This window comes from Cygnus atratus, chromosome 1 (genome assembly GCF_013377495.2).
Source record: "Cygnus atratus isolate AKBS03 ecotype Queensland, Australia chromosome 1, CAtr_DNAZoo_HiC_assembly, whole genome shotgun sequence".
Classification (NCBI taxonomy): domain Eukaryota; kingdom Metazoa; phylum Chordata; class Aves; order Anseriformes; family Anatidae; genus Cygnus; species Cygnus atratus.
In genome coordinates, this window is record NC_066362.1 from 23,436,747 (window position 1) to 23,464,702 (window position 27,956).

General features: G+C 40.5%; 1 protein-coding gene across 1 annotated transcript; it reads right to left on the bottom strand.

Annotated features, from left to right (window-relative positions):
• Positions 1-16: 16 nt before the first annotated feature.
• Positions 17-27,522, bottom strand: LOC118254261 (ADP-ribosylation factor-like protein 8B). The gene is made up of 7 exons (XM_035559374.2): positions 27,220-27,522; positions 22,872-22,952; positions 8,602-8,675; positions 7,676-7,769; positions 5,479-5,546; positions 3,464-3,534; positions 17-423 (listed from the first exon to the last, which is right to left on the bottom strand). The coding sequence occupies exons 1-7, from the start codon at positions 27,406-27,408 to the stop codon at positions 374-376; spliced, it is 627 nt and encodes a 208-aa protein (XP_035415267.1). The 5' UTR covers positions 27,409-27,522; the 3' UTR covers positions 17-373.
• Between the last annotated feature and the right edge of the window lie 434 nt (positions 27,523-27,956).

The following is a 27,956-nucleotide window of genomic DNA, read 5'->3' on the forward strand; positions in this document are numbered from 1 at the left end:
AAACAACAGTCAAATCTGTTTCCACTGTGCAGTTTATTCTGTTTCAAATTAGAAAAAAATACTAAGTATTTGACAATTCACATGCATAAACTCAAACATTACAGCCCAAAAAAGTACTGATTTCTTTCAGTCTTGTATTAAGGCGTTCAGGAATTTCATCTAGGCAGACAAATATCTGGATTTAAAAAAAAAAAAAAAAAAAAGAACCAAAATGGAGAGACAAGCTATAATTCAGTTTTATTTCTGTTAACAAATATGATCAAAGTGAGTCCTGGTAGTATGCAGTTGCATTCTTCATCTTTTCAGTTGTATATAGCTGACAGGAGATTGGGAAAGTGATTGGGAAAGAAGAGTTATCTTCAGCAAGTTTTCTTCAACAGTGTCTTGATTTAGAGTGCTGAATAAGCCATTGCAATGTTATGTCTGCCAGGACAGATAAAACAAAATGAAAAACTCAACAGCCTGTTTGCAGAACGTAAAGGGACAACAGAGCACCAGCAGGTTAATACAAATAAAAACAAACAAACAAAATCCAGAACACAGATCTTCACTCACACCTAATTAAAAATTCAGCACTTAAGACTCCAGGGTTCTGTTTCTGTTGCTTTTTGTTTGTTTCTAAGTTATGTGCATTTTACACTCCTGAAATATGATGACTGACATCAAGTTCTCTAAGCCACAGATGAAGAACTATTGGAAAAGCAAAGATTTAAGATGACCATAAAATGTACTGTAAAAACCCAACTGGAATGAAATGCAGTATGAGAACAAAGGCAGAAATACATGACCAGAAGAAAAGAGAAGGGCAAGCATCTGACAAGACATTAAGAAGCCATTTAGGTAGATTGTAGGAGTCCAAGGTCTCTGAAAGACACGGAACAGTGGAGTAGAATTTGATAGCTGAAATTGGTCCCCCTCCTGACACAACCTCATGCACTGGGCTGAAAACTGCAGCAGTTTACAAACTGATTCATGAGCAGATTAGATGCTTTTGCCTCAAGGCAGTAACATCTGTCAGGGAAGAAGGAAGAGTGTCAGAGGGCAGCAACAACTGTAGCCCTCAAATTTAAATTTGTTGTCGCATCTGTGCAAAGTTCAAGACATCACTCCAGGAATATCCTGGCAGACCAGCTTAGGTACAGAGATTGCAGACAAAAGCATCCCACGGTATCCAAAGCTAATAACTGTATACTAATCTTTCACAGTCTCTCAGGACCCAGAAGCTGGCAGCCTTACACCTACGCCCCTTGACAAGACCCGCTAGTTAGGTTGCAGTTTGCACTGAAAAATGACTCTCTCGTTCAACTGCATTGACATCAATCAAAAATGCAGACAAAGAGGACAGCTCCCACTCTTCTCCCTAACAGCCTAGTAGTTTCATCACTTTAATAAGCTAAATACATTTTCATTACAGTTTTTCATCATCGGTATTTGCCAGTCCTTTGATCTCCCCAGGTTCTTGCTCTTGCTTTCAGTTTCTCCAGGTGTTCTTCAAAATATGGCACATAAAAAATATGGTCATTCAAACACGGTGCTCCAGTAATGCTCACACAGTTCTGAACACACAATATACACCATCTAGTCCCATTTGTTATTCCTTCGTGCACATATTCAGGAACCAGGTCAGCCTTTCTAAGCACAGTGCTACATCGGAAGATACTTGACTGATTCTCAACCAGGACTTGCGTACTTTTCATCCCTACTCTCAGGACTACCACAAGCAGGTGATCTACACTGTTCTGTATCAGTGATCCTTTTCATTATTTTCTCATCTGCAAATTCTAGCACACGTTTTACTGCATACTTTTTTACTCCAGGCCATTCATAGAAATGAGCTAGGATTAAAACCTACTTTCTCCAGGATCCTTCCAGAAATGATGCTGATTGTTACAGTGTCTAATTACAATACTACTTTGAGATCCTCCACTGCAGCCTTGCTGTTTTGATGAGGGTCAAACTCCGCATTTACAAAACCTGACAGACAAGATGGCACTTACGTAGTTGGGGAATATTTTCTGAGTTTTGAACAAACAAGTTCTTACTTAACTCGGAGCCATGCAATTTCTGAAGCCAACCAGCTTCTGGAGTCCTTCACCAGCAGTCTTCAAACTTGCTTTCCCTGTATTCTACTTTCTTCATTTCAGTGCTAGCTGAGGCCTGTGTCCACCTCAATCTGCCCCTCACTTATGCAGACAGTCTGGACTATGCAGTCTTCCTCTGTCTTTATATCCCTAAGCCTATTCTTCCCAAGTGGAACAGTGCATTCTGTGTCCTTCCTTCACTCAGAAATAATGGCTGCACACCAAACTTCAGCAAAACTAGACCTTTTGAACCAACTTACCCAAACCCTGTACACCATTTCCAAGAGAATATATGAGTGTCCTGCCTGACACTGCCTAACAAGTTCCTGACAAGCACTCAGCTGAAATCTTCCCAACTCTGAAGCCCAGGTGTCATAGCAGTCTCCTCACTACCTCCACTACCTGGTTCTCCCTGCCTGTGATGAAAATTTCCCCTGCTGCTGGGAGAAACTGGCTTTCCTCCCATTTCCACTCCCACTGTCTCTCACTCAGCTGAGCCCTACAGAGCTGCATAACTCTTCCGACAAGCCTGGTTTCCTCAAGAAGCAGCTATAAATATCTACCCAGGCTGCATCCCTCCCAAGCAGCACCACCTGTCTTAGCAGTGTGCGGGGAAGAAGGGTGGCACAGAGGCAGCATGTCCCCAGCCAAGTGCTGCTGCTGGCACAGCCTGTGCTTCACCCCACTGGCAGCGCTGGCCTGGCCCACCTTCCCTCCCGCTCACCTCAGGGACCTTGAGGAGCTCAGCTTTCTCCACGGGGTACCCGGGGAAGGGAAGGGGAGAGCATGGCAGAGGAAAGGGACGGGGAAATGGAGAGGAAAAAAAACAGAAGAGAAAGAGAGAGAAGGGCAAAAAGAAAAGGCCAAATGAGAGACAACTTCATGAGGCATTTATAGGTCCTCAGACTTTAGGATAAATTCAGGGTGTCTCCAGTAGGACAAAAGCACTAGTGACATGCATGTAAGACCTGATTACAAAGTAAAATCATGAATAGGAACACTTATCAAAATTTATTAAATATAAATAACAACTGGAAGGCCTTCATACCAGTTACTTTTTTTTTTTTTTTTTTTCAAAAGTAACACTTTTTTTGTGAAGGATTCAGGTAGTCTGCTTTTTAGACACACTTTTCCAAGGCCCCTGCCAAACTAATTTTATAAGTTCTTGTGGAACTGAAGTCACTCGAGGAGTGATTTTTAAATTATACATAATTCTGTATTAAAAGCAATTCTATTGAAGGAATACTATTTGAAGCAAAATCTTTCAAAGTAATTTGAGATTTTCAGTTATATGTTGGAACTAGATATTCAAATCTCATTAATGTTTTAAAACATCTGATCCAAAGTATACACTAATGATGCCATAAGAAAAAGAAGCTTACCGATGTTATCCTTCTCTTTACAAGAAATAGAATAGCAACAGATTTCTCTGTCTTGAATAGCTGAAAGGTTTCTACAGAACAACAACAAAAAATCATTACATGGTGTTATAACTTCACAAAAACTGACAACAGAAATTGCCATTAAATTACATATTTCCTGCTTTTTATTCAGTGGGTTAAATTCTAACCTCAGACACTCAATTTTTAAAATACGCTATGACATAAAAAAAGTTTTTTAAATTAAAGATTTTAAGGTTATAAAGTCATTTCAAACATTCGAATTTCTCATTAAGTCTATATAGTAGTGAATAATAAAAAAGCAGAAATCCATAAGCTGACAATAAAATTCTGTACTGGGAACTGAATAACAGTACTTTGTCTTAGCATTCACCTTTTACTCTTTCAAATTAGAATTCAGTGTTTTTATATCTATTAAATCTTGCAGTCAAACAACAGTACTCAGCATTAATATTCAAGAAGCTTATCATATACACAAAGATATCAGATACGTTTCCTACTGAAAGGATACTTCTACAGTTAGGAAGACACTGCTTCTTAATTTACTTGTTTCGTTACAAGAATTTCCCTATTCCCCCTCAGCATTTTTGAACACTTTGCTATTTTTCATTTGTTTATCCTCACACAAGTCACAGAAACATGCAAGAAACAGATGATGCTCCTAGAACAGATGGGAAGTAGAAGCACTGAGAAGGGAAGTCTTAAGCTTTGCAGAAAAGGACTTGGGGGACCTGGCGGACACCAAGTTGAAAAAGAGCCAGCAATGTGCCCTTGCCACAAAGAAAGCCAATGGTATCGTGGGCTACATTACGAGGAGTGTTGCCAGCAGGTCAGGGAAGGTGATCCCTTCCCTCTACACAGCCCTGGTGAGGCCAAACCTGGAGTACTGCATCCAGTTCCGGGCTCCCCAGTACGAGAGAGACATAGACATATTGGAGAGGGTCCAACAAATGGCCATGAAGATGATTTAGGGACTGAAGCACCTCTCCTGTGAGGAAAGGCTGAGAGAGCACAGGCCGTTCACCCTGAAGACAAGGCCTGGGGGGGGGTGGCAGGCGGAGATTTATCAATGTGTACAAATATCTAAAGGGAGGCTATAAATAATATGAAATGGTGCCCAGTGACATTACAAGTCAATGGACACAAACTGAAGCACAGGAGGTTCTGTCTGAACATCAGGAAACACTGTTTTACTCTAAGAGCAACCGAGCACTGGAGCAGGTTGCCCAGAGAGGCTGCATAGTCTCCCTCCTTGGAGATACTCAAAAGCCATCTGGACATGATCCTGGATAACAGGCTCTAGGTGGCCCTGCTTGCTGTGTTGGATCAGGTGATTTCCAGAGGTCCCTTCCAACCTTTATGTGATTCTGTGATTCCTAAGCCTCAGTTTAGTTGCTTGGCCTTTGGACCATCCTTCTATACCGCAAGCTTCGCTTCACTTCCTACTGAATAAAATGATGTGATCTGAGATACAGAAACCTGTTCTGCAAAGTTATTGCTATACCACTCATTTTTACAAAATTGTGTATTTCATTTAAAATTACCCTTACAATGCAACAGTTTAAGTTAGTTTCAGTTATACATAAATATATGCTTTGGATACATGCCAAAAATATCCAAATTGCTTAAATTTACAGACAATAGTTTGAAAGGTTCTGTTGTAATGCCATTCAAGCACTAAACTGCCACTACAAAGTACTTTGAGAAGTGTAAGTGAGCCTATTACTATCTACCAGTTTTATCTTCAGTGATGGGAAAACAGGATTATCTGGAACAACTTTACACAACCAAAATAAGAATCAAGAGAAGTTCAAATCTCCTGCAGTCAGTTATCAGCCTAGATTGCTACTTCAACTGCCAGCAGAACTCGAAGTGGAGCATCTGAGAATGTAAAATAGAATCCGTTATAGCTAGCTATTGCCATAGACTACCAATGACTTTCTCTTACATACCGCATTTCACAGCATTTCAGCTTTTTACACAGCCCAACTACTTACAATTTCTCAATTAACTGCTTTTCATCCAGTGCACCTGGGAGGTCTCTTTTATTTCCAAGGACTAATACCTGAAAGAAATAATTCATATTTATGTTAATCCAGGGGCAGTAGAAGTTTATTTTTGTCTTTAGCCACCTGCTGGCATTATTTTGGATCTCACAACCAAATATTTAGAATGCAGTAACTGACATATTCAAAACGACCAATGTCTGTGTGAGCAGCCTGGAAATACCCCTTCCAGTCAGGGTCTGGTGCTGGGTACACATCCTTTGAAAACTGAACCTGTCCAATCGTCTCTGGGTGTATCAGTATCAGAAGTTCCCGACGTGGATCCCTTTAGTATGAGACTAAACTTGTAAGGGAGCATGCACCAGTCCACTCCAGCCACCAACGGTCATTCAATCCACAGGACCAGATTGTTCATCAGAAGTAAGGCCCCAGAAGTAAATGCTGGGTCCTCAAGACCACATGATTCTCTCCACAGTTCTGCTTCCCTGCTTCTTAATGTAGGTAAACCAGGGTACCCCAACCACAACCCACCCAAACTAAATGACTGATTCCTTTCCCTACCCACTTTGAGCAACCATGGTTAAAAAAAAAAAAAAACAGAGGGCAGCCATTACGAATTAAGTCTGATAAATGCAGTAAATCTACCAAAGAGATGCTGGGACTTAAATTTCCTATACAATACACAATACTTAAGACCTCAAGTATAAATTAAGGTCAGATGAATAGTTTGAGCACATTCTAAGATAAAGTAAGCAACAAAGGCTTTTCTAATTATGGTTGCATTATTGTTTTCCAGATGCGTTGCAACTCCAAGTCAAAGTCAGGATTGATCCATTATTTTCCATGCAATTGGAACACAAAAAAACTCATTACTTGCACTCTCAGATTAAAAAAGGTACCTTAAAATCTATAATGCCAAAACCTAAATAGAATAAATTGAAGGAAGTTCAAACTAGCTACTACCTATGAAATAAAAATAAGTAAAAATACATTACTGCATCTTGGAAATTACTGTGCTGGTCAGGCTGGGCAAATGAAATATAGTATAATAACATGTAAAAGCAAAGGAGCTTAATTAAGTACTTCTGAAGATATTAGAGACCTACCCTGTCAAGGAAGGGGCAGTGAGAAGTAAAACAGAATGTGCAGATAGTAAAATAGAAAGACAATGTCACTGTCCATGACTGGTCAAACAGTACATTTCTGTAGGATTTGTTCAATATGTAAGTAACATATAAAAATGCAATAATAATAGCAAAACTTGTAATAAAAATGGAAAATCACTTGAAAAATTCTCCTCTGAGATGGATGCATTTGCCTAATTTTATTTTCACAGTGATTTGATGGGGACTCTGTTGATTTTCTGTCTACTCATCTGCATCTGACTTCAAGCATTTGCACTGGCTGAGTATCCAAATACTTGCTTGCATAAATGGGCCAAACAAGATCCATAAAGTCTAATTAGTAACTTCTCCCTGATTTGTATGTAGCATTACTTGTTCTTATGATCAAAGATAAAAACTCATTTGGTGATGCCATCATCAAAGATCAGCGCTTATCAGCTTGACTCATACTAGGTCTCAAATGGCAGATTACATTTAACTGAACAACATCAGTCTCCAACTTCGTAATTCCTGACTAGAATTTCAGCAGGACATACTATTCTTTGACACCTCTTACTTGAGAACCAAAGTATTTTTGTACTTTTTACATACATTTTTTAATTTGAAAAGCTAAAAAGAAAGTCAAGAGAAAAAGTCAAGTTCTTCCACAATCTCTGGAAGCAGAGGTGACTACCTGATGTTAGCATCTGCCAACCTTCAGTAAGACAAATCTCACGTGTCTTAAGATACTTCCACAAACATATCTAGGTCAGTGGTTTAAACCCAGCCAACAAGGGGACTGTCTGGAAATAATTATTATCTGATAATGCCACATGTGAAAATGAATTTGTTCCAAATCTATTCTGACCTTTAGACTAGAAAATGTACAAACACACTGCAGCACTGATAAGATGCTGAGTCGTGTGAAAAATGTTACTTTTTTTTTTTTTTTAAGAGAGCTTGGCGTATTAAAACTGCATTACACTTACACTAGTATTTTCAAGAGTCCAAGAGAATCCATTCATGAGGATTTAAGACTACACAGTCTACATTCAGGTAAGAACCACAGAAAACAAAATACTTACTGGGATTCCATGCAATTGTGGTTTATCTATCAAACTGTGTAGCTCATTCTTTGAAGCTTCTACTTTGTCTAAGTCTGCTGCATCCACCATGTAACTGCAATGGGAAAATAGTTATTTATGATATTGTCCACTACTTACAGAAACTTGCATTAAAACTTCTGAAATGTGACAAATGTGTTCACATTGACAACACCATTAAAACTCTCCTAACTGTATAAACCTTGCATTTATTAACACAGGAAGACACAGAATTAAATACGGGCTATGGGGAAAAATGGCCTGGAAAATGCACTTACTTACATAGCTGGCATGTGAGAAGCATAAAAAACATTCCTTGTATTGTGCTGGGTCCTCTTACTGAATGGTTTGACAGATCTAAACATTTTATTAAAGACTCTTCTAGAAGCAACTGTCTCTTATCAGAAGGATTTTTTGCAGTAGGAAAATCCAACATCATCAAGATATTGAAGAGTAATAGGCAAATGGATGGAAAGAATGGACACTATTAAATATAATTGTATCTACATATAGTGCTAGGAAACAACAAGAATATTGCAAGCATAGGAAACAATTTTCTGCCAGCTGCATAACGTAATGCCTTTCATCCAGATGCCAGTGAAGTCAAAACAAGACATTTTAATATGGTAAGTTAAGTAACTCACTGTTACAATCCAAGCAATTTTTTCTTGAATTCTGCTTTCTGCTGCTACAGCAATCAGGTTCTGAAAAGAACACTGCTGCATATCTTATGCTTACTCTTTGTTTTCATATTATCGCCAAGTTCAGCTAAACATTTGACCATAAGAGAAAAGCAGCGTCATTAAGAAAGGGGTAAGTAATTGAGATGGAAAGGAGGAAAAGCATATCTATATTAATAATATGTATTTTAAGTTATGCTTTATATAGGCATACACAAGAAAACTTACACAACTGCATTGACTCCTCTGCAATAGCGTTCCCACATGCTTCGAAACCTTGGTTGCCCTCCAATGTCCCATACCTGGAAAAGGTAAAAACACACCAAGCCCAAAACTTTTTTAAGTACACAGCACTAACAAAACAACTCTTACATGCAGGTTGTATTTACTCTGCCTAAATGTAGGCAGTTCTTAAAGTAATTGTCCTCAGAGACTGGTCTTCTCAGCCCATTCCAGTCAATGGGCAAGTCAGTCCTGTGACCGTAACAGCTCCAAATGCCCACTTGGACACCTCTACCCTTTTCCTCTAACTGCAAGAGAAGTCTAACTCAGATAGCCAAGTGAATTGTGCAAATACACAGTCTAAAACCCGCAGAAAATAGCTTATTTGAATGAAAACAGCTATGGAGTTGCATTTTTTATGGGGCTAGGCAGACCTGAGACAAGAATGCATCAAGCCTTCAGTGGAATAAAGGATACTGATAAACAGTTGGTCAGAGAGTAGAATGAATCCACGTAAAGGACAATATATGCTAGGGAACTCCACTACCTCCACAGCTTTCCCATTTGTTCATTAAACGTGATTTAAAATACATGGTTTTGCTGATTAGAACCAAAAAGGAAACAGTAGTGTAAGGTAGGCCTGAAGTGATTAATCAGTGAATCTTAAGGAAGGGAAGCTCAAATTCTTCCTGGTATTTTATAAACTCCAGTCCTGCAAATACTTACACGTGCTATTAGTGCTGGACAATCCCACTGAATTCCTTATCATCAAAGGGCTACCCCATCATTTTTCTGTGAAGGAGGAACTTATTCTGCTGTGCTTGCAAAAAAAAATCTCTATTTTTGGTGGATGAGAATAAACATCTTCAGAACGGTTTCCAAGATCAAAAAAAACAGGGAAAGGATCTAAATCACACAGGCAAGGGCTGCATGATGATGCAGCTGTTGCAGCTACATCCAAAGACAGTTGTGTACAAGTGACACAATCTTTAAAGTATTGATGAATACCGAAAAATAAAAGGATTGGATTTGTTTCTACGTCAAGTGCAAAAATTCCTTATTTCAATCCGATTTAACTATCAGAGCAGTATATTCCATACACCTAAACTAGGAGGCATATCCATTACAGCACAAACTGAATTTGGAAGTAGCATGCACAGGAGCAAAAATTTATGCCTTCTAAATTTTCTTAAGAATTGTTTTCGTATTTATACTTCCTAAATACAAATACATTAAAGCTGCTGTGGCAGTAAAGGCTTGCACAAAACAGTCTTAATATACCCTTGGGATAAGGACTTTTTAAAGTAATGTGGGCTGTATTTTTCATTCCACAGTCCATAAATCATCTTTATGTATAAATTTCTCTATCATTTTCAACAACTTAGGTTCATATTTTGGAAAGAAATATTCCCCAATTCACCATTAAAATCATTCCATGATTGATATCTTAACCATTCCTCCTAGCATAAAATTAGTATACTACTTAAATGTAGATTGCCTTTGATCCCCTTTACAGGATTAAGAATTTTAAACATTAAACAGAGTTGAGTGAAATTCTGAACATGAACTGGGTATCAATTATTATCTGCACTGACATTTGAGGTGCTGTTTCAGAAGTCTTAATAAAATACACTTTTTATTTTTAAAGCTTGAAAGAGACGACTACACAGCTCAATATTAGATGACAAATCTCACACCAACACTAATTATTCCAATAACTCATCAGGACCTTGAAACTATCAGTAGCCATCTGGTGCACATCTGTGTGTCTAGAGAAAGAAACCATATTATTTTCTTGGTAGATCAGAGAGGAAAGAAGGGGGAAAGAGGACAGGGCAGGCCAGTAGTAAGATGAGATTTTTGAAGGCTGATAGCCATTATTCCTGGTAGCCAGAAAAATCTACAAGATGGTGTGGCCTGGACTAATCACAAAATAAATATAAGATAGCAAAATACTGGGTTTGTCCTTGTTTGGTAATATATTGCATCTATACTATATCAAATTGCACTACAGAACAAGTGTTACTGTCATTAGGAGAAAGAGTCACCTTGAAGCAATGGGAAGATAAGTCATTTCCAGTCAGTTTCCCTAATAGGGCTTACAGCTATTCATTAAAGTACAACACGAAGGACACAAGGGAGATTAGGTGTTTCTAATAGCACTTTGGAATCCGTTTTATATCAATATATTAAGTTATAATTATGTTAACTAAGGAAAGAAAATAAACTGATAAAAAATCCTTCTCCTCCTTGCTTATGAAATTAAAATGGTGCAAGTACTAACTTCCTAATAGTCTTTACTCTATAGAATAGCCAGTAACAGTGTTAGCTACTTTATTCCAAACACAAATCTCTGCCTCAAACCATTTTCATTGTAAATGACTGAACAGAGAGAACAGTGTAACAATAAGGGGCACCCAGGAAGGAAAGGGGAGATGTGTTAGCATCACAGATCTTTTCATGCATGAGCCCTGCATGTTTTGTACATGACTTACTTTTGTACCCCAGTATTTAATACACAGGTAAAATATTCTGTGTGTGAACTGGGAGAGGTGGGAGACTGGATCTTAACAGAACACCAAGTAAGCTGTAAAAAGAAAAGTTAATTTTGTCTAGGTGATTTTTAAGAGACTGGATTTCAAATTGCTCCTGTGGCTTTTGTTGGGCCCTAAGGAATGTAATTTTCACAATATTTAATAGGTAGCTTTATCCTTAGACCAGCTGATGTTAAGAAGCAGACAATGCCTACAGAATGACCAAACTAAACAGAGAAAGAGTTTATTTGATATCCAGTGCGATTGCCTCAGAGGAGATCAAAATCTCAAGGAGTTGCTGTTTAGGCTAAATCTCAGAGGCACACACCTTAGTTCTACCGCATTTTATAAATCGTTATTTTATCTGGCCCTGTCTACTCCTGTGGAATAGTAATTCTTACCAGGCTTGAAGGTCCATGCTCCCATAACGTAATGCAATGTTTTAATTTGTAAACTAGATTTATCCCTGCACGTTGGAATCATCATTTATCATAGTGCTTATACTTACCTGTTCAGTCAAACTCTTCTCAAACAAGAACCTCTCTGGGTATGTCTCTTGTTCAGCTTCCATACTTCATGTGGCTCTAAGGCTCCCTCCTAAGACTGCAGCCACCAGCTATGTTTAAGAACCCTTTTTCTTTTGCAGAGGTGTATCATGACAGCTGAGCAAAAATACAGTTGTGGCATACGTTCAAAGGTTTGCAAAAGCTTTCTGTGACAGAAAGGCTCATTAACACTCTAGTTGCGCTTCTTTTAATTAGCTTATATTGTGGGAGGGTTTGACAGTTAATGAGAAAGTTGCAGGAAGGGAGAAGTAGTATTTTCTAGCTGTCAGTTTTTCATGGCTTTTGTTTTTCAGACATGCTGGATGGGATTTACCTTCTGATAGAGAGGTGTACCATGACACATTTGTGTCTGTATGTCGATGCGTGGGCTCAGTACCCAAGATCTCACTATGGTCTGACAGCTGTTCAGCTGACCCAAAGCAATGTCTTCTTTAGGATGACAGCATTATGCCCTGGGGTTGTCGGTACCAACTAGAGCTCCTCTCACTATTAAAGGAGCTTAAACCTCAAGGCAGGCATAAAGCTGTTTACATTCAAGCATCTTAATTTGCTAGCTGAAACTGACTCTACAAGCACCTGAATGCAGAAATACATCTTTCTAGTTGGAAGTACTCAGAAAGTATCAGCCAAAGAACCTAACCTGAACAAATAGGTAAGGAGATTCTAAACACAGAAAAATATTTGGGCAGAATAAGGTAGCATCAGCAACATCTGACAACATGTTGTACACAGACAAGTCCATGTACACTGACACGTGACTTAAGAGCTCACACATACACAGCAAGCACGTAGCATTCAAAGACAATGCAATGTGGAAGGACAGGGAATAACTGGATAGCACGGGATTCGTTTCCCACAATTTCAGCCACCTAAAATGTAGGCATGTAACCCAAGTTAATAGCATCTTCCTGTGATTACAGAGGGAGCCCTGAGGGCACCTAAAGCAGAAAACGATTGCATCTGCCATCTCCCCTATCAGGTTAGACATACTTGCAATGCACCCACTGCTTTCCTCTGAGTTTAGACAACCGGCTCAGGCTGGCTTCCTCCTTTTTACCCGGCTAGGGCTAGGGGAGACAAACCCTGAATAGTCACCTCCTCTAGACTGGATTCTTCCTCCGTAACATTCACCTTTCTCATCTAATAAATGGGAAGAATAAAAAGAGTTAAACAAACAACCTTAAACTTTTAAATAAAAAAGTCGTGGCTACATTTTCTGCAGGCAATACTTCCCCGAACGCTGTGTTCCTTGAAATCGGTCTTGGTCTGTGAACCCTGTTGTCACCCCTCACTGGCGATAAAGCCCAGCTCTTAAACATTTTTGCAATTAGACATTTTATTTTTAGTTACATCAGGCAGAAAAAATACTATATGAACACTTCACACAGTTTATAATTATTTAATTTAATCGTAATACTTTCACTGAAGAACTGGAAACAAACTTAGATTTGCAACACAAAATGGCTGAGCAACTTCAACTCCTGAAAACAAGCTCAGAGGCATTTTAGTAGGAGAGAGTATTTCTCAATGATGAGAGTATTTCTGCCATTCTATCAGAGACACAAGGTAGAATGTCCAAAGGATCAACAGCTGGATTTTAAGCAGGACATAAAAGCAAAGTCTGTTCTCAGCAACCATTTTCTGAATCTAGTGCTGCTTACATCTGCACTGTGTTCGAGGGCAGGATAGCACCAAGGAGCCCAGATTTAGAGATAAGATCCTTAACCAAGATGTAACACACCCCTAAATCCAAAGAGCCAATCCTTCCTAGCCTCAGTGTTGTATCTTCCCTCAAGAAGAAAGCCCCAAAGCTGGGTGATCACACGTGATCCTGTGCACACACTCTTCACATGATCATGAATCAGTCTCCAGACACCAAAATCCTAGATATTCTGGTGAAGGCTGGTACACAGAAGTTGTAAGCTGTAAGGAGAACTTTCATTTGGAAGTCTGACAGCAAGGAGACCAGAGGCAAGGACACTGCTGGCTCAAAAGGGCTGATCAATAACTCCTGTAGTGATTATTAATTTTGCTTGTCCTTGAAGAACATATAACCATGAAAGCGAAATGAGTATTTGTTCAACAGCAAAAGCTAGTGGGATGCACAACAGTGTGTATGCTGGGAAAACATACTCCAATATTGTCAGACAAACAACAAAAGGACATTCTCCCATGTCAGATTTAACCCCCAGAGCAGCTGCCTGGCACTCTCCTCACGTGTCCCCTCTTGCCCTCTACTTCTCAGGTCTGAGCAATCCTGACAGATTCTTGGCATTTATCAGTGAGACAAAGCTGCTGAGGAGAGAGCTAATCAGAGGCAGCATTTATGGTCCCCTGGTGTCCCAGCAGGATGTTCGAATAGGACATACGTTTAAATAAGTTGCAGATAACTTCAAGCTGGGAATGGATACGAAGAGAAGTTCAGAATCCTAAATCATCTGGACCAATTAGAGGGACAGTCTGAAATAAAACTGCTGAAATTTAACAAGCACAAGTTCAAAATGCTACATTCGGACAGAGGGAACCAAATGTACTGATGCAAAATAGATAACCAGGGAGAGACAGAGGAGGAAAAGCTCTCGAGCAGTTCACTTAGTATGAGGCTTCAGTGTTGCAGATCTTAAACCAGCATGTAGTAGCAGAAGCAATTTATGTACAACTTTGGGAATATTTACTGCCCTATCCTCAGAGTCAGCAAGGCTCCTGTACTGGTTTTAACCATCAGTCTATAGAAAAGATGTCAAATTTTAAAAAGTCAAGACCAGCCTGGTGGCCCCCCACACGTACTGGTGCCTGGGGTTATTCCTTTCCAGGAGCAGACTTGGTGTTTCCCCTTGTTGAACCACATGAAGTTCCTGTCAGCTTACTTCTCCAGCCTGTTGAGATCTCTCTAAATGACGAGCCAACCACCTGGTGAATCTACCACTCTGCTCAGTTTGGCAGCATCTGCAAACTCTGACCCATCATCCAGATCCCTAAGGAAGACATTAAACAGACTCCAGGGTACATCACTTCATCACAGGATGAAGCATTAAAAAGCAAGAGGATTATGTTTCTCTGTGGATGTTTGGAAACTTGGAACCTTTGCTCTTCAGAGGAGGAAGGAATGCAGCAATGAAGGAAGCTGGAGAGGAACACACACAGCTGGAATTCTCCTCCTCCTCCGTTGTATGAGAGCAAACAGCAAGTAGCAAGAAGCTTGGCTTTGCCCTCCAGCTCATTTGCCTGCACTTGCCCAGGCTGCAGCTCCCATGGAAGGGCGCTGGCCTCTAGTGGTGACAGCTGGCGTGACTGCAGCCCCAACCAACCTCTGCAGCTCCAGTTCCTTCCAGCCTGCAAATTGTCAGTGGGGTTGCAGAAACTGGCTGGTGGTGCGATTTTAAGACGGTAAGCTTAAAACAAAGTGAAACAGCAAGGAAAAGAAGTTGCTCTTTTGCCTGTGTATACGCATTTCTTGTGTTACTTCTTTTTCATATCTGAAATTATTCTAAGGCAACCACTGTGAGAATCAAAGGCTGATTAGTTGGAGCTTCACAATCATTTAAAGCAACAGCTAGTGATGATGCATGCCTTCTGAGGCTCTCAAAATTTGGTATGTCAAAAGAAATGTTTTAGCTACTCTCTAGCTTATTGAACAGTAAACCTCACCAAACCAAAAGTACTACTAATACTGAGCTAATCCAGAAATAGAGCAATCCCACAAAATCAAATCACTCAGCAAACGACAAAACTTGTTTGGAATTAAACCCTGAAATTACTTCTGTCATAGCAATTTTGTCAGAAAAAAAAAAGTGATAGCTATCAGTTTCATTATAAACTTCATCAAAATAGTTTTAAGAGATCCCTAGACTGCAGTACATCAGGTATTCTGAAGCTGGAAATCATCCTGTAATTTAATACCTCAACCACAACCTCAAAATCCATAAAGCTTCTTGCTTGGATTCCAAATGATGCCTGGTAAAATCTTTTCTCTTTTCCTCACCTGCTTTTTGGTAATTGTAGGTGACAGGTTTTATGAAATACATTAATATGCTGAATTTATGAAATTGATATGCCGAAGTTTGACAATACATGGTTAAAGCTAACAACTTTACAATTCTCATCACGCTCAACCACATGAGCCACATTAAAGACGAAATGAAATTGGCACTTTTCTATTCTTTAGACCTGCATAAATCAGTGTTTTTCTTTCAGCGTGGTTCAGATAAATACTATTATACACAGGTATGTCAGTGGCCATACTTCTACACTCTAGGATTACGGTCTAAATACAAGAATAAATCTGCTGACTTCTGGAAAAGACTGCCAAAATAGTAAGAAAGTACACTGCAGGGTCCTTAGTTTTTGCTGTCTTCTGGAATTGTATGGAATCTAGAGACAGAACTGTAGCCAGGAAACCAGACAATGATGCTGCTCAAGCATAGTATTTCCTTTTTAGTGACCTGACTGAAAATATGGCAAAAAACAGATGAAGGATTAGTATCACCTACTTGTTGGCATTGTAGCTTTCTTTCCTTCAAGTGATCAATTCAAAAAGTTTCAAAAAAAGTTTCAAAAATTCAAAATTCAAAGTGATCTAGCCTTCTGGAACGCCATTTTTTCCCTCGATGACTTTTTGACCCAGATAGTTTCCCAGCCTCATTCTTATATTAAGTTTAATTTATTCTGTCATACAGTGTCCCCTTAGACCTTCGATAAAGGTTAGATGCAGGACCTTTCTGCGTAATATGAAGATTGCTCCTGACATGCTTGAAGGACTTTACAGGTTTAGTAAAATAATGCATTATCCAAGAATTCTAATAGCAGCTGATAGTTGGATATCACACTATTTCTCTGCTTGAGAAAAATAACCTGCTTTGTTGTGAAAGGTTAAATAAAATTTCACTCAAATTCCTTGCTAACTATGCTGCAAACAGTTCATTGAAGAATGAGCAAGAGGCATCCCCCTCAGCATTCTCCAGTCATCAGCTTATCAACAAACAATGTCATTTCTTCTCACAGTAAAGTAATTTTGGAAACTTTATCTAGCAATTAGATGGTAAGATTTTAACAGTTTATTTAAATGCAGGAATATTGACTTTTAAGTACTTCTTGACAGGCTTTCAAGGAAATAAGCACCTATATATGAGCCATATTCCCCCAAAACGCTTATTTTCACTATATGCTGTTGTAGCAGAGAGACCTCTAGAATTTGTTGGGATACATTATTTTCCGTGCATATTGGTTTCCAAACTAAGTACTGTTTTCAAATCTAGTAAACTTACTAATAATATTAGTATTATCCACTTATTCTTACCATAGTATATTGCAAACCTTCTATCAACTATATTGTAAAACTTTTCATATAACATTTTTGAGAACAAAGTGTAAAACAAGGCATTTTTACACAGAAACCCACATACCTCATCCCTGCATGAAGCTGACCTTGATAAACAACTGTGTAAACAATTCCACTGCAAACTTTCTTCACCTATTTGAACCATCCTAATTCAAAACATACTTTATTTTGAGGACTCTGTTTACTTGTAAAATACTTTTGTTTTTCTAGCTGAATGAACCATCAACAGCTTTCTCCTTTTCTTCCATGTCTGACAATTTGGTAGCAGCACCACTATAGCACTCCAACTGTCCTTCTGTTTTCTATACACAAACATCAAATCATGGCTTATTGTTTCTAGTCAAAAGACATAAAACAGGGGAACTGAAAGGCAATTCATACTCTTATAGATTATTTATCCTATCCATAATCTCTTATGGATTATTTATGGTTGAATGAGGTAACTTTTTTATTGACTGTGCCATCCACGGACTTCTTTCATCAGTGTTGTGGCAAGGCAGATGCAATGAGAATTATATAAACTGGATGTTTAGGAATAAATAAAATAGAGAGTATCCTCTCCTGGATAAATTGGGCAGCATAGCCAATTGAATCTGGCAAATCAACAGATGGTTGCAGGACTGGTGCCACAGCCCGGGGTTTGGCTACTTAGACTTATTAGACTTATTCACTCCTTTGAATGAGTGAAAACTTAAGACAGTTTGACTAAAACAGAAACAAATAGCTTTGGCTTGTGAGCCTCCTGCTTCATATCCTGCCGCTTCATATCACAGTACTAATCAGAATTGTCACTGCGTCAGTTCTCCTACACATCTGCCATTGACTTTTAAGAGGCCAAGAATGCACGGGATGGCCTTAGGATTCATACGCGCCTGCAAGTTAGTACCTCTGATGTTCTAAATACACTATCTTGAGTTACTATCCCAGCTAGTGCACGTTCATTTGTGTATAATAAGTAGAATCTTTGAGGAGAAAATCTATACCATTAGTGCATCAATCAGACTGTTCTGGTACTGGTGGCTATTGACTTCATAAATTCTCTTTCATAACTAATATGAATAATGAGTTAATCATGAGGATTAGAAAAGCTTAAAACCATTCAAAGGCTGTAAATCCTAACAATATAGCATTAAACTTTTATTTAAAAAAATATTGCCACATTTTTCCAAACCCACAGTCAGCCTATGTGTGAACACACAATTCTGGCAGCCCTCTAGCCACATGCTGTGTTAGCTGTACTTAAAAGTTTGTAGCTATCAGGGTTGAAGGATGAAAAGCTTAATTTTAACTTAAGGAAAACTTATTTTTTCTCAGAAGTGGAATGACTGCTTTCTTCCTGTCCACATTCAATGCTCTAAATATGCAGTCTTGCAACTAAGTCAATCTATCTAAGTTGCCCTCAAAATGCATGTGCCTGTACCCTGCTTTCCTACATTGGGGTGGCACTACCAATCATGCAACTGTTTGGGGGATCACATTACTTAGGTAATTTGACCAGGCATAAACTAGTAGGGTCGTTTTTAGTTTAGTTTTGTTTTAAAGAGGTTACATTCAGCTAGATCAATTGGCTGTTCTGTTTACTGCTTTGCCATGTGATAATTACTGTGATAGAAAAGGGGTGCTAGGGTACATGACCAGGCTTAAAGTGGAACGTAAAGCCTCTCGTCATGATCTACTTAAACTGACTGTAAAATCTGACCTTTAGTCTCCACCATCCTCACCTGATTCCCTCTTAGGTATCCCAGAAGGGAAATCTGATTTGTCCCCAGCGTGAGGAACATCATTGGGAGGTTTAGAAGTGCTAACGCAGGCAGAAAAGCAGATGTGATAAAACGTTATTTTGTGACTTTTTGGAAAATGGGGTTGATTTCACCTCACTCTACATGAAAGATTCTGTCTGGAAAGCAGAATGTGGAGCCAATTTTAAAAATATTCAATTCTGATTTTGATAAAAAAGGCATTCTCTTGTAGAGAAAATAAACAGGAATGTGCCATACTACTGTTCTGCTGTTGAGTTCAAGTATGTTCCTTCTACAGCAGAATTCAACACTTGCTCAGCAGTAGTGATGGCTGTTAAGACACATTTAACAGAGGCATTCAAGACTAGAATTCTACTTTCTTTCATTCACTGACATCCACTCCTAGACATATGCTGCTTCCTCTTGAATTGGTATGAGAAGGTACTTTGAGGAATCAGATGTTTACAGTTTGGCCTTTGTATATGCAATGGGATGAGGCACAAAAAAGCATAGCAGTGGAAGAGGGGATCATGTTTGATGAGAAGACAATGATTGTGAAGACAGTGGAAAAACAGTACAGTCATTGGTCACAGCCAACACAAGTTCACAAACAGAAAGCCCTGTTTAACAAACATAATTTCCTTTTATGATAAGGTCACCTACCTAGCTGACCAAGGGAAACCAGCTGACATAATCTTTATGGAATTTAGCAAAGCTTTCCAGACCGTTTCTCACAATATCCTTCTAAACAAAATGTCCAGCACACAGCTAGATAAATACATAACGTGATGGGTGAACAAGTGGCTGACATGTTGGGCTTAAAGGGTTTTATTAAATGTGGTTACATCAGGCTGGTGGCCAGTGACTACTGGGGTTCCACAGGGCTCCATTTTAGGGCCAGTTCTCTTTACTGTTTTCATAAATGACCTGGATGCAGGACTAGAATGCATACTAATTAAGTTTGCAGATTATAGTAAATTAGAAGGAACTGCTGACTCCCTCTAAAGTAGGGAGACCTTGCATATAGATCTTGACAAATTAGAGTGCTGGGCAATCACCAACAATATAAAGTTGTACACGTAGATGGGTCTACATACAGACAGGGAGGACAAGAGGCTGGAAAGCAGCCCCAAAGAAAGGGATCTGGGGGTTCTGGTTGACGGCAAGTTGAATATTGGTCAACAGTGTGTCCTGGCAAGCCAAAAGGGCCAACCATATCCTGGGGTGCATCAAGTACAACATTGCTAGCTGGTTGAGGGAAATGACTGTCCCACTCCGCTTTGCGCTGGTGCAGCCTCACCTCAAGTACTGCGTGCAGTTCTGGGTGCCACAATATAAAGAGGCCACTAGAAAGCGTCCAAAGGAATGCTACAAATATAGTTTTTGGTTTAGAGGGGAAGACATATGAGGAGTGGCTGAGGTCCCTTGGTTTGTTCAGCCCAGAGCAGAGCAGGCTGAGGGGAGGCCTCATGGCGGCCTGCAGCTCCCTCACGAGGGGGGCGGAGGGGCAGGCGCTGAGCTCTGCTCTCTGGGGACAGTGACAGGACCCGAGGGAACGGCATGGAGCTGGGACAGGGGAGGGTCAGGCTGGGTGTTAGGGAAACGTTCTGCACGCAGAGGGTGGCTGGGCACTGGGACAGGCTTCCCAGGGCAGTGGTCACAGCACCAAGCCTGCCAGAGCTCAAGAAGCATTTGGATAAAAGGCATATGGTTTAGTTTTTGAGTGGTCCTGTGTGGAGCCAGGAGTTGGGCTCCAACTCAGAGCATTCTATGATACTATGAAACTCCATAGCAAGGAAAAAGAGGAAACAGCTGTCCACCAGTCAGTACACCTTCTCATTACTGCAATAAAGTAGATGCTCCTGTAAATCAAGATTCCCCCTTACCAGCCTTCCCTCACTTGTAATGTAAGCACTACTACAAGCAGAGCTGGCCACAGATATGAACCAGAAGAGATGAGGGACAGCTTGGATGATCTTGTGTATACTGTAAACATAGGTGAAGAAAGGCCAAGACCAGAAGTTAAACTTCTGGATGAAATTCTGTATATGTTTTTTCAATAGTTTCAAACATAGCGTTCATAAGAATTAAAACAGAATGCACAATGAAATAACATCTTCCATTTACAATTTACAGGAGAAACCAAAATGAAAAATCTTTTGAACGTTTTCTCTCAAAATTTCAGAAGTTTCCTTCTTTCAACTCCTGCTGTGTATGCTTTTTGTGCTACAATGTATTTTAGTAAAAATATGATAAAGGTATAATCATTTGTATTTATTTTAAAACATTAAATTGAACATCATCTCTGCCATCACACAAAATATGGTTGTTCAAAGTTACAGAAAAGGATTCCCTACAGAAAAAAATTTCTCCACCGAAGTTTTTGTGTTCTGTGATGACATGCTTTTTACTTCAAAGAGTTTGGCCACTCTGCATTGACTTTGCAGTGCTCATCACATGACTTTTTTTTTTTTTTAACTCACAAACACACGAGCACCATCTATACTGGAAAAAAAAAAAGTTTAGGCTTCTATCAATCATTTATCTTGCAGGAAATGCTTGAATTAAAAATGCTTCTATGATTCTACTTTGTCTTCTTGCTTACCTGTTCTGTGATAAAAGTAAGATCAGATTCTCTGCCAAAGGAGACTGATCACGTACTTACCCTAATTATCATCCACAAAGTCACAAAACTGAGCTTATAAGGCAATAATGATTCTCCTTCATTTTACTTTCACTCCATTTTATATTTTACTCCATTTTACTTTTAAGCTTTTCCAGTCTTTACTGTAGACCTAGTTTTAAAGTACTTACTATCACTTATTTTTGGTATTCTGCCAAAATTTCATGGGAAATTAAAATCAGCCCAAATCATGGGTAACGTTAAGAGTTTTTAATTCAGCCAAACCTGACGTGAATTTCAAGAGGGTATATGGGAAAGAGGCTTGGAGTGCTGAGAGGAAATAGCTGGGCGACATTAGACTTTCCATTTCAATAGATTTCAAAAGATGGGCTTATTAGGCACTTATACACGTGGTTGTAGAGAAACCTAGTGATTATTCTACAAGCTTATATCATAGAATTAGATACTCAGTTAAAGTGTTCAGCTGAAGGCGCTACAGTCATGACGTTTTGAAAAAGCATACCAAGATACTAAGACCAGAGACAGGAAGTCACAATATCTATATCCCTATAGTCATTTTAGGTTTTGGATTATTATTTTCCTTCAGCTTGAACATCTTCCAAGCTACAGAAATCAATTATCCCTTTTATCACCCTTTACCTGCTCATTGTTTAGAGTGGGTAGCCAGTTAACAACTGCTTATTTTTACATTATGGGTGTTTTCAGAAAATCCTTCCTAGGTAGAGTTACACCAATCCAGAGGGAAAAGGACATATTTAGAACTAAGCAAGAAAGGAAAGAAAATGAAGGAAAAGAATGGAAAAGTCAATGCAAAGAAAAAAAAACCTACATTCTCTTCACCTAATTTTACATGGAAGTTATGAATTTGATCTAAACTAATCAACCAGGCTTCCTTCATAATCAAGCAACAAGAGAGAGTGTTAACGCTAGTGATTTCTCTCTATTTTGATGCTTATGGCATGAATCACAACCAAACTGGTGGCATCTATACCTCTCTATAGGCCTAAGAGATGCTGCCGTGACAACTGACTTAGATTAGATGTTCTGTTTCTGGATAGCTAATACGATGTGAACTCAACTATACTCTCCGATGAAATGCATAGCTTAGGAGGAAAGTTGCTTCACATTACACTTAAGAGTTGTGAAAAGGGGGGAAGATGACAGAAGAAAGAAGCACCTGCAGGAGACAATTTGGCTCCCTCATTATCTCCAACTTTCATGACTTTTCTAATGAAACAGAGTGCCAGCTTCTGCCTGGCATGGATATCATGAAATCAAATAGGTGAATGTAACACAGAAATATATGGCTATATGCTTTAAAAATATTTTGAACTAGGAAAACAGGTAAATGGTCCTATATCACCTTAAAAGAAACTTTCTAAACCTTTTCATTATAAGTTGCAATCACTCTCTTTTAATTATCAATTCTGTATTAATGCAAACATGCACACCTACCTTTATGGTAACGTTTCCTTTTGTTATTTTCCTCATATTGAATCCTACCGTAGGAATCATATCTTCTGTGAACTGCCCTGACTAGAATACAAAAAAATGGTTACATATATTATAAAATAATCCATACACAGCAGATACGTCTCTCATTTGCAATCTAAAATTTTTATTTTACAAGACTGTAAAACACCACATTAATTTTCTACAAGAGCATTGGCCAGCACTTCAATTAATGCATTGTCACGCTAAGGAAAACTGTTCATTTCAGTCCCTTTAAATGATCTTTTATTCTCCTCAGTGACAAAGATCATCCCAGAAACCACGAGACTTCAGATAATTCCTCATTTGATCTTTGAGCAAACCAGAAAGCAGCATTGTCAAAATACGATGAAACTGACTATTCTTGGATTTTTCCCTACGGTTTCTCACCACTATTACCAACAATTTAACATGAGATGTAACAAATGGTGAAGGAGTACTCATGGAGAAAACTTCATGCAGTCCCTTTCCTTCTAAGTAGGTGACAGCAGAGAAGACCCACTGTGGAAACTAAACGAATGCCACTGAGATGGGAAAATTCAAAGTACTAACTCAGCACACCATAAAACTTAAAGTGCTGAATGCCTGCCTCTACCTCCTTAGTTAAGAGAAGTATTCCTACAAGACACACATTTGTCAATACGACAGTGGGAACCTTACAAAAATCTACCCAACTACAGAAGGTAGCTTTTGAGGAAAAAGGTGAAACTCATTTCTAAGAAGGTAACTCATTATTCATTCTTCCTGTTCAAAATGCATAATTAATGAGGTATTGTGCCTCACCAGGAGTGGTGCATTAAGGTTTGCAGAAGGGTACTTAACAGTTCTTTCTACACAGAGGTCCAGGCACTCTCTGCAACGCACACAGTAGTCCTGGATTTCCAGCCACCCAGAAAGGAAGAGCGTGGTACCTTCTTCTTCTATCTGCCCCATATTCCCTTCACCCCTTCAACCTCACCAACCCATGTGACCTGCTTGGTTGGTTTTCTTTGTTTCTCCCCAAAAGAAATTATGGGTATATGGACCTCACTCCAGCAGGTCCCTCCCATTCCAGAAGCAGATGATCAGAGCTTCAAGGTGCACCACAGCAGCAACATGCCTCCAGTCGCACGCCACCACCAGCTATCCCAAGTGCTGTTGCTGGCCACCATACGCTTTCTGCAAGTTTTTTCTTCACTGTTTGTGGCGGAGTGAGAATACAGTTTGTACTGCAACTCCAGTTTGTGTTTACAAACTAAGATTTTTTTATTTGAGACTTCAAAAGCTGTATAACCTTTGACACCTATTCGCTCCTCTTGCATGATTTTGGGGTTTGGAATTAGATCCTTTGGGCAAGAAACAACATCCATCAATTTCTTGTTCACTTTTACATAGGGAAACCTCACTGCTAAATTCTGTACATTTTCCCCATCTTTTGTTTCTGGAAGACTCTTTTTTCTTCCCTTTCCTTGGTTCAGTGACTTGTCAACAGCAGCAGCAAGGAGAAACAGGGAAGATAAATGTACCTGTAGTCTCCTACAGATACACACACCCAGCAGTGACAGAAGTTTTTAATTGGACAGAGTAAGACAAAACCAATCAGCAACAATCTGCTGTAGCGGGTACTGGCCTAATTTGCTAGAACACTGGGAATGTGATATCATTATTCAGGCACAGGAAAGCCTGGAAAACCAGACAGCCAGCTCAGGAGGCTATCATTTAGGCAAACTCACAGAAAGTCAGCATTCCATTTTTGTTAGCAAATTATACACCATGCATAATATGCTAAACTAGAAGACAAAAATCAAAACAACAAGCAATCATAATTGCTGTAGTTTGGGGGATAGAATGCAACATATTAATGTCTCCTTTAATGGTCTTTATTATTCTAAAAATTTTCAGTTATGGTTAAACAGAACAAGCTACAAACTAAGTGTTATGTTTATAATTCTTTATTTTCTCCACACAATGAAGAAAATTAGTATGTTGAATTTTTTGCTCATATTAGTCCACAAACTCAAACTCCAATTACTGTGTTTTGTTTCAAGTGCTGTAAGCACCATAAAGTAAAAAGTAACTTCAATTTTGCTTGCTAAGGAAGTTTTACATGACAATGGCCTATTTTCATCAATATTCAAGATGTTATACCTCAGTAAAAAAGAGATTACATCCTGACACAAATGAAAATAACCAGTGCTAAGAAGTTTGTAATGTCCTTTTTAAATGTTGATGAATATTGAACTGACAATGAATACTGTCATTACCCCTTACTATATCAAAAACAATGGGCCAGATTCTACTTCATCACATCATGCATATCCATAGTAAAAGGCAGTGAAGTTATCCAAGGTTTCCACTGGTAACAGTGGACTAAATACGGCTCAAACAGGGAGGAGACTGTCTCAAAGCATGTTTATTCAGTGTTAGTATGAGAGGATCTCTGAATACTATTCTAAAGTGAGAAAAATAATTATTTCCTATCTTTGGTTATATAATTCATTGCCGTTTGCATTTTAAGAATACACTGTTTCGTAACGGTTATTTTCATCTTGTCACATACTAGCCACATGCATGCAAATGTACAGAGTTCCCTATCTATTTGCCATCTTCTTATCAACTGGAATCAAGAGTACACTACTACCCATTGCCTCATGCAAAATTGTTTACTCCCAGATTCTTCAACTAGCCTTCTTTGGCAATTATCAGTGCACATGATCTCCAAATTGAAAGATCCAAAAGCTACAAAAACAATCATCTATTACACTCCTCGAGTCAGAAAACAGGGATGCCTTGCAGAATACTCTTAAGAGAGATGTATGCTGACAAAACCAGGCCTGCGGCAACAGGAGTGCTATCAAATTCGTGTTAGCATAAGAGAGGCATGACATCATTCCACAGGTGGTGTAGCACAAATGAGTGGGCAAACATTTTACAAGCATTAAATCTAATACTGCACACTACTGTTAGAGCACTAAGGTCTCAGAACTGCTGTGTTTTCCTCTGCTCCCTCTATGAAATCAATACACGAAGAAATATCATTTATTAAGCCTTTTTTGCCTTCTTCACCAAAGCCTGCTGTTGGGACATGAATGCTCCGTGTGGATATTAAGAATATGGAGACGCACATGAGTGCTTAACAATTAACTAGAATACAAGTTTCAGAGAATTTTCTGTTTATCGACTGATATCCCTTAAAGCATATCTTCATTGCTAGCTGCACTCTCCCTACCTCATTCCTTTTTATCATTCTCTGTCTTAACTTCTTCATTCGCAGTAATTCAGTTTCCTTTCTTTCCTTTAATCCATAATCACATCTGAAAAGAAACAAATACCCTTTGAGAGGGTATTTGAAATTACATTGAGACAATACATTGTCTCAGTTTCCTTCACTGTAGGCCCTACCCCTCCCAGTCTGCTTCTGATTCTTGACCTAAGAGCTATTCAGGATGAGGACTGATGAACGTATGGGAGCTCCTAAATTATGGCAGGCAAAGCTGCCATACACCTAACAGCAGTAGATCACCTCAGAGAAAAGGGTATCACTGATAAGCTTCCTGATTACTACTAATCACAGTTAATGTATATTTGTTTGTGTTGGAAAGGAAAGCTTTGGATGGAAAGGAAAGCTTTGGGATGTACCCAAGTGCAGATGGGTGGGCAGCACACCAAACAGGTAGGAGGACGTTATTTCAGCATGGTGACAAAATGGAAAACACCAGAGCAGACATCAGTGCCAGAGACGAACAAGACAGCAAGGCCATTGTCACCAGAGGAGCGGAATGGCAGAATCAGACTTGAATGCTGGTAGGAGCTATCGAGGGATTGCAGGAGACACTATTTGATGCAGCTGATGGATGGGGTGAATTCAGTGAAAGGGAAGTTAAGGCCTTGGGGGAAGCACAATGTATTGCTAATTATTTGGAGATATACCAACACGAACTTTCAACGACAGGCAACAGGCCTTGCCAGGGGCTCTGTTTGTGATGGCCACACTTTGCAGTCACGACACGGCACACATCTGCCTTCTGTCCCTTGCAGGATTTCACACACATATGAAACCGGTGCGAAACCTGCAGGCTGCCGAAGGCTCACGGGGCTCCTGCCGGCCCCCACCCACCACCCCGGCTCCGGGGCATCCCACGCCAGGAGGGGCAGCTCGGGCAAAGCCCCCCAACTTGTTGCGGGGGGCAGCGAAGCAGGGGCCGAGCCCCGGGTACGCCGCCAGACCCCGCTCCCCTCCTCCGCGCCGCAGCGACCGCCGGCCCCGGGGCGCTGCCGCCTTCCAGCCGCCCCCCAACCCACCCCCAGCCCCCGCCGGGCCGCGGCCGCGTACCGCCAGCACGGTGAGCAGCGTGGTCTTGCCCGAGTACTGCAGCCCCACCAGGGTGAGCTCCATCTCCTCCTTCCAGAACAGCGAGCGCAGCCACTCCAGCAGCCGCGCCACCAGCGCCAGCATCCCGGCCAGCGCCCCCGACCTGCGGCAGGCGCCCAGCCCCAGCGGCACCGCCTCGCTGCTGGGCATGGGGGCGGCGGGGTCGGGACGGCAAGGAAAGGGACCGGGGAGGCGAGCGGGAGCCTTCTCGTGATGGCGGCGCCGCCGCCGCCCTTCTCCCGCGGCCACTTGCTGCAGCCAGGGGAGGGGTTTGGCCCGGGCAGGGGCGGGGGAGCCCCGCGGGGGGCCCGGCGGGGAGGAGGCGGCGGCCGGGTGGGGTGGCGGGGACCGCCCGCAGCGGGGCGGCTCCGCCGTGAGATGGCGGCGGGGCGCGGGTGGACCGCGAGAGGTGAAGGAGGGGCCCGGCTGGGGATGGCCCCGGGGTCGTCACATCGCCTGTTACATCGCTCGTCACATAGTCTGTCACCCCGCCTGTCACCCCCACAGTGCGCATCGGGCGGCTCCAACGTGGGGCGCCCCGTGGGACCTCACGGGCTGTGTCAGCCTGGCGCTGTGGCATGGGGCACCGCAGGCCTCGGGAAGCAGCAAGGTGGCCCTGGGGTCGCTTGGCTGGTGCTGGGCAGACTGGGCACGGCGAGGGCCCTGTGGGGTGAAACAACCAGTCTGTGGCGGGAGAG